General features: G+C 40.6%; 1 protein-coding gene across 3 annotated transcripts in view; it reads left to right on the top strand.

Moving 5' to 3' along the window:
• Nucleotides 1-12,977, top strand: part of tinc (transmembrane protein tincar) — a 444,623-nt gene that overhangs the window by 283,157 nt on the left and 148,489 nt on the right. For all 3 annotated transcript variants that reach the window (XM_083143184.1, XM_083143185.1, XM_083143183.1), the window contains 2 exons: nt 5,545-5,638; nt 11,621-12,185. In XM_083143184.1, the coding sequence (XP_082999310.1) occupies nt 11,630-12,185 (556 nt within the window). In that variant the 5' untranslated portion in view covers nt 5,545-5,638; nt 11,621-11,629. The remainder of the gene's footprint in view (nt 1-5,544; nt 5,639-11,620; nt 12,186-12,977) is intronic.

Genomic DNA, 12,977 nt, shown 5'->3' with positions numbered 1-12,977 from the left:
CATCTTTCTTTCCGTCTGGTCTCAGCTGCGAGGCATCTTTCTTTCCGTCTGGTCTCAGCCGCGAGGCATCTTTCTTTCCGTCTGGTCTCAGCCGCGAGGCATCTTTCTTTCCGTCTGGTCTCAGCCGCGAGGCATCTTTCTTTCCGTCTGGTCTCAGCCGCGAGGCATCTTTCTTTCCGTCTGGTCTCAGCCGCGAGGCATCTGTCTTTCCGTCTGGTCTCAGACGCGAGGCATCTGTCTTTCCGTCTGGTCTCAGACGCGAGGCATCTGTCTTTCCGTCTGGTCTCCGCCGCGCGGATCTCTCCCTTTCCGTCTGGTCTGGGCTTTGAATTTTGTTTCGTACAGTATCACTTCTTGTAAAGTGTTTACTCAACTGTAGGATTATCATCAGACCTGGAATGTTTGCACTGTCTGAACTACTGAATTGCACATTGGCTTGACGATAAGCATTTCGTTTGAATGGTTCAATTCTTGCCAAATTTTGACTGTTGACTCGTCTGATCTGGAATTGATTTTTCATTTCCTTTTTAACTATTAACTTGTATATGACTGAGCTATCGTTTACAGTGTGACAATACCTCTCCTTTCCTTGTGATATGAGAGATACTGTCTTCAGATAAGACACTTCAGTATTAATTTCCGTCCTCACAATACGAACCAGAGGGTCGATAACTTCTTTTTACTTGCCTTCTCTTAACTTAAGAACGGCTGAAAGCCTAATTAGGCTTGAATGAAATGAGAACCGACCCTTTTTTGTAATCCCATCGGCTGCCGTGACTCCTCCCCTCCTTGTATCCTTGAGGCGTAGCTCGGAAGGGGAAGAACTTTCAAAGGATAAGGAGAAATGGATGATGGATCGGCCGTGGCAGTTGTAGTGTGAAATTCAATGCGTAACGGTTCGGAGAAAAGGAAATCACGGAGAGACTCGAAAGACGAAAGGATTGGGAAGGGGTGGAGGAATAGATCAGGAAGTACTCAATTACTGACATATTTGAATTTCTGGCCTGGGAAATGGTTGCTAGGAGCACTTTCAATGGTTGCCAGGAAAATGTGAGATCTTGAGTTGATCTTGATTCAATCTTTCTCCTATGTATGATAGAAGGAAATTTATGTCAAGTGTGAGCCTTTACAGCTGTACATACCACACAAAAACATAGTGCATTTTCTATAACCCCTCCTTCTATTTACCCCTTCACCTCTTTTCTTATTACGCCACAACCCTGTTATACAGTAAAACCTCGTTAATTCGGATCCCGATAAGCCGGACTTCGCTTAATCCGGACAGGCAAAAGGCAAGAAAAAAAAAGAAAAAGCAGGCTACAAGGTTTTAAATGTGGCTAGAAGTCAACAAGAGAACTTCCCAAAGAAAAGGCAGTCAACCACTGATGAAATTCTGTTTCCCGCAGACTTTGTACTGTACTGTATAGTGTATTTAGGCCTATGCCCTTTAAATACACCATAGTAAACGTGTTTTGTTGCTATAAACGGAGTTTTAATGCACTTGCAACTGTTCTTTTAGAACACCATTAAGCCTTGTTTCCATGATATGAAAAACTCAATATGCTGACCAAGGCAGATATTTATTTTATTATAAAACATAACGTAACGTTTCAACCTTCTAGCAAGGTCTTCTTCAGACTATGTACCAAGGTTCACAAGGGATGGCCACCTGCTAGAATGTTTTATAACAACTTTCTAATAGTCTGGAGGGGAGTATTTTTGTGTATATATATCGTTCTTTTCTTGTACCTTGTTACATTTGTACTTGGTGCAGAGTCTGAAGAAGACCTTGCTAGAAAGTTGAAACGTTACGTTCAGTTTATGTTTTAAAATAAAATAAATTTCTGCCTTGGTCAGCATATTGAATTTTTCATGTTCTTTTAGGTTATTTCAGTTAATCCGGACTTCGTTAAACCGGTCAACGTATCCTCCATTAATCCGGATTAACGAGGTTTTACTGTATTTCGCCGTTTTCACTGCACTTTTACAATTATCAATAGTTTATTGGATATTTATTCCTAGAAGTTTTAACAAACCCCTTTTCTGTTTAGTTCTCTAGGGTGTAAAGGGTAACTGATTCTCAAAATACCCAAATGTCAATCTCTCTTCCACGTAGTACGCCCTGGACTGCTCTTTGCAGACTAACGAGGCTCTGGCGTCTGGATTCGCAACCAGTATAATCCTCGGTGGGGCTCTTGTGTGCAGTCCTTGTGGGTTTGTCCTTTCATTCATCTTATCACTATTCAGCATCTTCGCGTTTAACCAAAAGTGACAGAAAAGCTAGGCAAAATAAATCAATGAATCATTTACGTTCTCCTTTCTCAACTTCTTTGCCCTCTTTATCCAGACATAATGTAAGGAAGTAATGTTTGTAACTGTGGCGATTCAGTTATTAAAACTATATGTACGGTGCATGCAAATCAGTGATGTGCCGTAGACTATAAGTTTAAGTCTACATGCGTTGTCTACACGTAATCTACGCGTAGATTACATTGGGTTGTAGTTTACATAGACTACGTAGACAATCTAAAGTGCATTAAAATTAATTTTCAAGGATTTCATGAAAGGAAAGTGACATTTTCAACTATATTGGTTCCTAACGAACTGACAAGAATCCTATTTACAACAAAATTTCTCTTCTCTTCCATTATGGAAGAAGATAAATAGTATGCAAAAAACAGATGGCAGTCGTGAGCCAAGAGTGGTCTTTTTCCCATAAAACACTAGAATATTTCCTATCTTAGGTTTTTTCCTAGGTGAGAAATTGTTCGAATTTGGAAAAAAGAGTATGAAAAGTTCTCCTCACACATCAGCAACTGATACGCAGTATAATATTCTTTCAATTCCACGGCGGCCTTTGCTAAGTTATCACCTTTCGCCATGTTGTTTACATAGATTACGTCATCTACGTGTATAAAATAGTCTACGTGTAGAATGTAGACTATCGTTGTTTACGCGTAGATGCACATCACTGATGCAAATCCATTTTATTATTATCTTATTGAAGATAAAATGTACATTTGAAAGTGTCTCGCATGTCTCAATGCTAAATTTTTATTTTTGCTATTTTGCGTTGCTTTTTTTGCCATTTTTGTTTAATCGCAACGGTGAGGATGTTTGATGATTGTATGTAATTGATGAAATGGCACTCAAAGATCACCTATGCCCAGACTAAAACTCGAAGACCGGAACGTCGGTGGCATCGATCAAACTTCCCTACTATAGTCGTTATACCATATACCATATATTATATAGTATGTGTACATATAATATAAAAACTTTGTAATATTCCAGGAGCTAATTGACATCATGTTTACTCCCCATTCTATCCACAGCCACCTCCGTGGCGGAATGGTTAGTACAACGCGCTGCGGTTTCGGAACTTTGCTTGGGCATGGGTGTTCTCTCTATAAGTGTCCCCAACAATTTCATCCTATCATCACTCATCGTCGCGATATCCGAAAGTGGCAGAAAAGGGAAGCGAAATAAACAGAATAGTGTGGTGACAAGAATGAGCCTGCGCTTACGAAAAAAAAACTGGTACGTCCAGTTTTTGCAAATTAGCAGGTAGACTTACATTTTAACGATATAATATTGCAAATATGTCATACTCTCAAAGTGTTCAGTAAAATCACTAATCCCACAATCGGTAACGTTTTGAACGTTTTCATTATGAACAAGTGAGAAGAAAACAATAGATATGGGAAGAAGTCGCTGCTTCTGAGTTTGTCTTCTGACGTGATGCTGCACTATAACTTTTCACCCCCTTAGCTACATGTAGATACTCATCAGGACATGCGCTCCACTGGTAAAAGATTCTTCCCTTTATCGCGAACTGAAATCTCTCGGCCCGGGGTTTTCCAGGAACCTACCCCCCTTTTCCCACCCCTTTTCGCAATCATTCCCGAAAGGGTGGCGGTGGATGGGAAACGCAATGTCGGTTAATTTGCGTGACTCGATCACCGGTCCAACCCTAGAAGAGCCGTATCCCCTGCGGCGGTATACAAGCACGCGACGCGTAACCTTCGTGCGGGTTGCAGGTGCGTCAGGATATATTGCCAACGTCCCCTGCCGCTGGACTGTCCACGTGATGCGAGAAGGAACTCATCCCAAATCGATTTCAATTAACCGATGGTACAAATGGACAGAGAGCAGTTGGTTGGAATGCACAGAAAGATATGAGAAATAGTTTGAATTATTATGACCAGGCATTCAAAGCGATAGGAAAATATTAGTACAGCGGTTGACCTTGAACCAAGACTGCTCTACACACACACACCACCATGAAATTTGGCGGGTGACAGAAGCTAGCGTTAAGGGGTGTTCGCCATTGTATCAAGGGTCAACTAAATTTGTGACGTTCAAAAAATTGTTAAATTTTGTAATTGTAAAATTGAATCTCTTAAAAATGAAAAGTAAACATTTGACATCCCAAACTAAGAAGGTGCGTAGAGTGACAGAAGAAAGTTAAGGCACAGGAACAAAAATGACTGTAGTATTTAAGGTGAAATATATATTTTAGACTGTTTAAGGTTATCTTTATTTATTTACTTGTACGCACGCGCGTGTGTAATGCTAGGAATATGTGTGTGTAATATAAACTGCACTGCCCTTTTGTTTGTGTGTGAAAGGGTGAGCATGTATCTTGTGTGCGTTTATAATCTACAGGGTGTTTCCGCGCTGATAATACAAACTTTCAGGGATGATGGAGAAGGGCAAATGTATCAATTTGAGATAAGGAACCCTGGTCCAGAAACGACTTAGTCCAAAGTTATAAGCGAAAATCGGTGTATGCAGATGTAATACTTGCATCCTGCACAAGTTTCACAAGCTGCTACATTCACAACAGTTGTTCAAAGTGGCGTCCCGCAGCTTCTCTGCAGGCATGACATCGTCGCAAAAAGTTCTGGCAAAAAGTTCTCTCTCTCTCTCTCTCTCTCTCTCTCTCTCTCGCACACTTTCGCGTTCTCCTCTCTCTCTCTCTCTCTCTCGCACACTTTCGCGTTCTCCTTCACTCTCTCTCTCTCTCTCTCTCTGTCGCACACTTTCGCGTTCTCCTTCACTCTCTCTGTCGCACACTTTCACATGTATCTCGCCAGAACTTTTTGCGACAATGTCATGCCTGCAGCGAAGCTGGGGGACGCCACTTTCAACAACTGTTGTGAATGTAGCAGCTTGTGAAACTTGTGCAGGTAATAAAAGTACTACATCTTCATACACTGATTTTCACTTACAACTTTCGACTAAGTCGTTTCCGGACCAGGGTTCCTGATCTCAAATTCATACATGAGCCCTTCTCCATCATCCCTGAAAGTTTGTATTATCAGCGCGGAAACACCCTGTATATACTTGTATATAAAACTGTATTTATATAAACTGTAAGCCATGTATAAGAAAACATTTGAAATCTCATGATATATAGCAATATCTCATGTTTATTTTCGTTGTAATATATTTAAAAAAAATGTAATTTAATGTGTGTGTGTTTAATTTAAAACTCATGTTAAAGACTTAATAAACATTAGTGATTTTTGTTCTTTACAGATTATGGAAACACTGACCGTATTTACGAGAAAGTCGAAGCTCTGCATTAGTCCGTATTAGCTGTAGTGGAAGAGGAGAGCATTAGTTGTTTTAGGTGAATACAGTTCGTGCATAAATCACATTAAGAAACTGAAGTTAGAATTAATATAGAAGGTCCGCCCATAAAGAAACCAAACTGTCAAAAAGAGAACCAAACCAAATAAAAAAGGTACCATATTCTGGCAACACTGCAAAGAACTATATCTAAACTTCCTGTCAGTGCATGTTTCAACCTGTTACAGGCAGTCGGTATCGGGGCAAGCGTGCATCAGATGCAGGTCGTGTGCAGCCGGCGTACACAATACGCGCACCAATATGAAACAACGTTACAGCATAAAGTTTTGTTACAAATTGGGTAAATTGTTTACCAAAACGTTGCAGATGATACGGGCAGCGTATGGTGATGCAGCATTATCAAGAACCAAGGTGTATGACTGGTACAATCGTTTCAAAGATGGACGTGAAAGTGTCGAAGATGAATCAAGATCAGGACTCACTTCAACGTCAAGGAATGACGACAATGTGGAGAAAGTTCGTGCATTGGTGAGAGGTGATAGACGTTTAACCAAGCAGCAACTGTCAGACAGGCTTCATATCAGCAAATAAATCAATCAGCGGTATTATAAGGAAGTGCTTGGTCGACTCAGAAACAGGATAAAGCTGGTTAGGAAGGACCTCTGCGATTCTGACCAATGGTTTCTGTTACACGATAATGCTCGGCCTCATACCGCATTATCTGTACAACAATATCAGTGACAGTGATCAATCACCCTCCATATTCTCCGGACTTATCGCCTGATGATTTTTTCCTTTCTCCCCAGCTTAAGATGGCTATGAAAGGGCGAAGATTTGACGACGTCGCGGACATTAAATTAAATGTTACGTGTATTTTGCGAACACTTACTGTCAAAGACTATCAACAGTCATTTGAAGGTAATTACTTGTTTTCTTTCCTAAAAATAAAGTTCGGTTTCTTTATGGGCAGACCTTGTAGATTAAACATTCGAGTGCATGCACGTCTCGGAGATCTGTTATTGGCCAAGAGCTAGTTAAGCATGAGTATAACCAGTGTTGTCAACTTTGATAACATTAATGTTTATTGTACAAAGCGATTATATGGATATTAAACCTGTCTCCTTATATTAAAAGAGGAACATAAATTAAGAGAATTTTAAAATTATATCCTTAGAAAAATATTTGGACCTAAAAGGGATGAGGAGACAGGTGAGTGGAGAAGGTTACATAATTTAGAAATGCATAATTTGTATTCATGTCCAGATATTATTAGAATAATTAAATCAAGAAGACTTAGGTGGGCAGGCCATGTGGCACGAATGGGAAAGGATAGAAGAGTTTACAGGATTCTTGTTGGGAAACCTGATGGTAAGAGACCTGTTGGAAGGCCAAGACGAAGATGGAGGGATAATGTTGAGATGGACCTAAAGGAAATCTGTAAGGATGGAAAAGATTGGATTGATCATGCCCAAAGTAGGGACCGAAGGATGGCTTGTGTTGCTGCAGCCATAAACCTTCGGGTTTAAGAAGGTTAGAGAGTGAGTGAGTACAAAGCTATTCAAGAGTCTCCTTAATGGCTTAGTGTTAACGTCCGTTACCTTGGAATCAGTGAATCCCGGGCACGATACCCGGTGAAGGCACATTCCACAGCGGTCCCACTTTAAACTGTAAGTCCTGTCTCGATTAGCATATCTGTGCATAAAGAAGACGTATAACAACAGTTCAATGAAACGATTGAAGGCATGATTGCAGGATTTTCTCGGTACGCACCCAAATGTCATCTCTTCCACCTAGTACACCCTGAACTACGTTTAGCAGACTAAGGAGGCTCTGGCGTCTCGACCTACAGTCAGTATGTTCAGATATGTTTGTTATTGTCCTTTCATCAATTTCGTCTGGTCTAGTCGTTAGGGCGTCTGGCTGCCACGCGGGAGACCCGGGTTCGATCTAAGTTCGGAATTTTTCCGGCCCTGCCCCGTATAAAGCGGATCCGAGCCTCACCCAGCCTCAAATCAATGGGTACCTGGGGCAACCCTGGGAGAAAAGGCGGCCGGAGCGGGGTGTTGATCACATCACATCCAAAATTGGCTAGATCGAGAATGTTTGGGGCCCTAATCCCACATCCCCTAAGTGGTACAGTGCTATTATGCACGGGGAACTGTATCCTTACCGTCTTACAAACTTTCATATTTACGGAAATGCAGGCGTGAAGTCGCAAGACCAATTATGGCAGTAGGGAAGAAATTTTTGTAGTGACGTCCGATCAGTAAAATGCAAATGAATTGATTAAAGAAGCCATTTATGAGAATAGAACCAGGAAGGAAATTTTCCATCAAATTATCAAGTCACCTTCCTCCTCTAATTTAGAGCTTTGTAATGACGTGTCATTACAAAAGAAAAGGTTTATGGAGAATTCATGCGCAAAAAAAATCCAAATTGCATTCCTTTTGTTCGCAACACGGTAATACAATGTAATTACCCGTAAACACGTCAAAGCACGAAAAGTTCTGCTTTTGAAAGAAATTGCTCTTGGAATTTTGCCCCTCAGGAAACATCAACAAGCTTAATAAACGCGCTTGTTAGCAGATTCCGTGTAGCATCCACTCTACCCCCGTTGCCTAGCAACGCCTCTCCTCCCGATTACGTAAACAAAAGCCAGTTTCATTTAAATCGAGATTACAGAGGCTGGATGCATGTTAATCCTTGTTAAAACCGGAATAAAAAAAGGTGATAAGAATTCTCTGTAGAGATTGAGTACGGATATTGTGTATAAGCTCGGGGGCGGAGGGGAGGCGGTAGTCACGGTGTCTGTGCACACCCAAGCAGCGTTTTCCTTAATTAAGTGAGCGACTAAAGAGTCGTATAATTAATTTCGTGGATTCAGAGGAAATGTTTGTGCAGGATGGTTAAGGCGAGGAGTGATCGTCTCGCACCAGTCGTGCATTTATTTCAATATCGTCGGAATGGTCACTGCTACTTAAAAAATGGTGAACAAGAGTATGAATTGCTCCACATATTGCAAGTGGAAGCATGGACGTCCGCAGAATTTTTACCAGGTAGAGGCAAGGCAATTTTTCTCGGAGGGGGTCAAAGGAGGCATATTTTTATAGCGATGCCCCCTCAAAAACACTGTTTCAGTCTGAAATTGTCATGTTGCAGCAACTCACTCATAATTATGACCCGGGACTTTGTCCTATAAAACTTTAAAATATGTATGTAATTGTCATATAAATTGGAAAATATGTCATGAAAAATTACGAATATGTCAGAAAAATGCAGAAATATTCCCAGTAAAGCCAAAAATATGCACAACAGTACTCTCGAATTTCTCCCATACCCGATAAAGTAGAGTAGGGGCTCTAATGTACCGAATGTTATTTTCACTTTTAACTGATTTTTGTGAAAAGCGAAAAAGGCAAAGAAATGAGAACGAAACTTCTTCACTTTCCGTGCAACAATGAGAGAGAACATTTTGCCTCAAGAATGTTTTAATGGCTATCAATTGTCGGCGGGATAAAAAAAAGTGGGGTATTATTGTTCTGTACTAAGATAAGACGGCACGTTTCTTCCTCCGTAATTTCCATATCCTGCCATCGACAATATGAACTATCCGTTGTGCTAAAGCTACGAAGAAAAAAGTATGAAATAATCGATTATGTGCGAGAGAATTGCGAAATTATACAGAAATATGTCTTATTACAACAAAATTGAAGAAATATGTTGTAAAAACGCGAAGTTGGTGAAATATGTCAAAATATGCTTTGTCAAGTTTGTCTATTTCGGCTGATTTTCATCAGATATGTAAAGATCTTACACCAATATTAGATCCGAAGCCAATTGAAAAATATGTTATAAAGTCCAGGGCCGTACAATCAACATAAATTTTTCTGACTGAAATGAAATTGTGAAAAATATACTTTTTAAGTGAACCTTTATTTTCCAGGAGGGGCGTGCCCCCTTGCTCCCCCTTACGAATGTCCTGAGTGGAAGAGTTTTATAAAATTTATTAATATGCTAGATACAATTTTTGAAAAAAATATATGTTCAGAATCGCATGGAAGTTTCGACTTTCCCGCCTACCGATCAAATATTTAACCTGTTCTATTTCCGTTCAGATGTTTTTCTGTGCCATCCGAAGTTTGATATTCTCAAGTGAGGAAAATAATAATTCCATAAGCGTCATGCTAATTCCCCCCTCCCCCTCCTACAACCATCCACCGCACAGACCTCTCTTTTCCCAGCTTTCCTCGCGCCTGGCTGGGCACAAACTGTTCCTCCTGCTCTTAAAGGGACTGAGAAATGTACAGGATCGCTGGAGCAGGCACTGGCAACCGTGAAAAATGCGTGCATAGATGCAGAACAGGGTTGCCAGCACCTGACTTCAACGGAGACAGCACTAAATGTTACGACAGTTACACTAAGTACACACGAGGCTGTATATTTGCACTGCTACTAAAAAAAAGGTGCATAAGAAAGTATTAATTTCTCCCCACGTTGCAAGTGAAAGCGTTGTTTAAAATTGATTATTGCTATATACTTTCTATCGTACTGGTGGTGGATGACTTTTCTAATTGCTGTTGTTCCCTTCGATAGATTCATCCAAGATTGATTAGTAGCTTTAGACGTCATATTCTGTGACGATCACCCAGTTTTAGTCGCAATGTCATCTTTACTTATTGTATTCACTGACCATTTGTTGTTACTTTTAGTTTAGAGGGGCGGTCGTTAAAATTTAGGTGTTAAAGGGGGTGATCATTTAATTTGATACGTAATTGAAGAATTTGTACGTAAGAATCATCTTTGGAACGTGTAGCCATTGATGAATTCTTGCACTCACACAGCCTTAACTTCGCCATGCAAAATAACTCGAAAAACATAAATAAACTTCCTTCTCCATTGCAAACTTGTTTGGTGTGGTAAGCATGCAATATGGCTTAGGGTTTCAGAGGGCAAGAAACCACTATCACTTGTGCAAGTGTGTGGAGGAGCCGCCATCTTTAAAATTACAAAAATGGCGTTTTGAAGCTAACTTGTTGCAGCCTTGAGGTCGTTTTTTCTTCTTTCAAAAATACAGTTGATACCTCATGTATATTTCAGCTGTATAAAGTCTGTCCTATAATTTGTGTCTGACTTTTAAAGTTTTTATTTTGATTCTTGTGTATAAATACATACAAAATAACAATATTTTTAAAAATAATTACATTTTAGGAAATTAATACACATCGTACGTAATTCTTCCTGATCGTTAGACGTGCAAAATATTTTTTGTCTCTAGGTTTGCAAAATAACTGATAAGGTTTGCCATTGTTGGTGTATTTTTCCTTTTGTGTAAATTTCATTTAGTACAGTGGGATGCATATGTATTACTAAACATATTGTCCATTGCCATGTTTATTCTTTTTATTTTGTGCAGTGAGAGCTCCAAGAGTTGAAACAATTCGCCAAACAAGCTGCTGACAACTTCTGCACAAACATACGCACGATGGAAGAGAAGAATTAACGAAACTATTCAAGGACATTTTACCTAGCAATACTTGAGCATCCCACTGTATGTCATATATGTATTCAATGGGGTTAGGTGGCAGAACAGCCTCCCGTCCACATCTTTTATTTTGGACCTAACAGCTTTTAAGCATATTTTCCCCCATGAATGTTTACATTTAAAACATACTTACATGTTATCCCCCTTATTTCACAATAATTATGTTGGGGCTATTTATACAAGAAGTAAAAACGTTCCCCATTACAATTGTATGTTACATCGCCTCCATATCAAAATCAAATTTGAATCACTCATTTTACAAACACCTAAATTATGCTTCCTCTTTCAACTTGGTACATACAGGTAGCTCCATAGCTTTAGTAACAACATTGATTGGATTGTGATGAAATGTTTTCTAGGAGCTTCACACACTTTTATGAATCAATAGCGATAACATTTTTAGGACATTAAGAAACATTACACGTGCAAAATGCTTGTTGTCGATAAGGTTTTGTAATTATTGTTCTTTTTTCTTTCTAGATCGGGAGAATGTCCATGAAAGGAAGCCTGATGCCGTTTGAGAACAACAATGACGTCAAGGCGAAGATCAAGAAGGCCGCGACAAAGGAGAAGCCGCAGCCGAAACGTTCCGGCGGCTGCTTCCACCTCCACTTCAACAACCTGTGGTCCATCTGGTACGGTCTCTGCACTTTGGCCCTGGAGTCGTACCTCGTCGTCAACTGCGTGAGGCGGTTCTTCGCGTACGTCGCGCTGCCGTGGCCTCAGGGGCACCAACCCCAGATGGAGCTGAACGCGTACCTCGGTCTCGTGGGCACCGCCGTCATCGTGCTGCCGTTCTTCCTGGTCTCGGTGCTCTTCAAGGTGGGCAACTTCGCCAACGACGGGTTCAAGCTCGGGTACAGCCTTAGCACGTGCACCCACGACCCGCCCAGCGTCCTCGCGCAGTCCGGGGGCGTTTTCAGGAGCCTCTGGCAGCACGGGGGCCCCACCGCGCCCTTCCTCCACCTGGTTTCCGCCTTCTGTCTTCTCCTACCGAAGCTGCTCATGGAGGCCAAGCTCATCCAGGCTGGATTCCTTCCGAAAGGTAAGTGGATGACACTTTTTTTTTGTTTCCTCCTCCTGTTTACAGCTTCTTCCAGTAATTAGATATTGTGCTGATTGCAGCAGAGTATATTTTAGGCTAGCAAAGTTATCTGCAAAGCCTGGAGCCTAGTAAGTAAGATACAGAAGAAATTCGATTGGAAACCGAATCAAATTACTAATTTCAATACGAAGATGGTGAATCTGGAGTTGGGAACATGACTTTTTACGAGTTGGCAACCTGACTTTTTTTTTTACGAGTTGGCAACCTGACTTTTTTTTTACGAGTTGGCAACCTGACTTTTTTTTACGAGTTGGCAACCTGACTTTTTTTTTACGAGTTGGCAACCTGACTTTCTTTTACGAGTTGGCAACCTGACTTTTTTTTTACGAGTTGGCAACCTGACTTTTTTTTTACGAGTTGGCAACCTGACTTTTTTTTACGAGTTGGCAACCTGACTTTTTTTTACGAGTTGGCAACCTGACTTTTTTTTACGAGTTGGCAACCTGACTTTTTTTTACGAGTTGGCAACCTGACTTTTTTTTTACGAGTTGGCAACCTGACTTTTTTTTTACGAGTTGGCAACCTGACTTTTTTTTTACGAGTTGGCAACCTGACTTTTTTTTTTACGAGTTGGCAACCTGACTTTTTTTTTACGAGTTGGCAACCTGACTTGTCACAAGTTGGCAACCTACCTGCCGTTGGTATGGCGAAGTGGTTTCCTTGAAAACGCCGAGAACGAACAAAATTGGTGTGTGTAACAACATATAGACTGTTTTTACACGTACTTAAGTC

This window comes from Lepisma saccharinum, chromosome 21, assembly GCF_977018435.1.
Source record: "Lepisma saccharinum chromosome 21, izLepSacc3.1, whole genome shotgun sequence".
Taxonomy (NCBI): Eukaryota; Metazoa; Arthropoda; class Insecta; order Zygentoma; family Lepismatidae; genus Lepisma; species Lepisma saccharinum.
The sequence above is the reverse complement of the archived record's forward strand: the minus strand, read 5'-3'. Positions and strand labels throughout refer to the sequence as shown.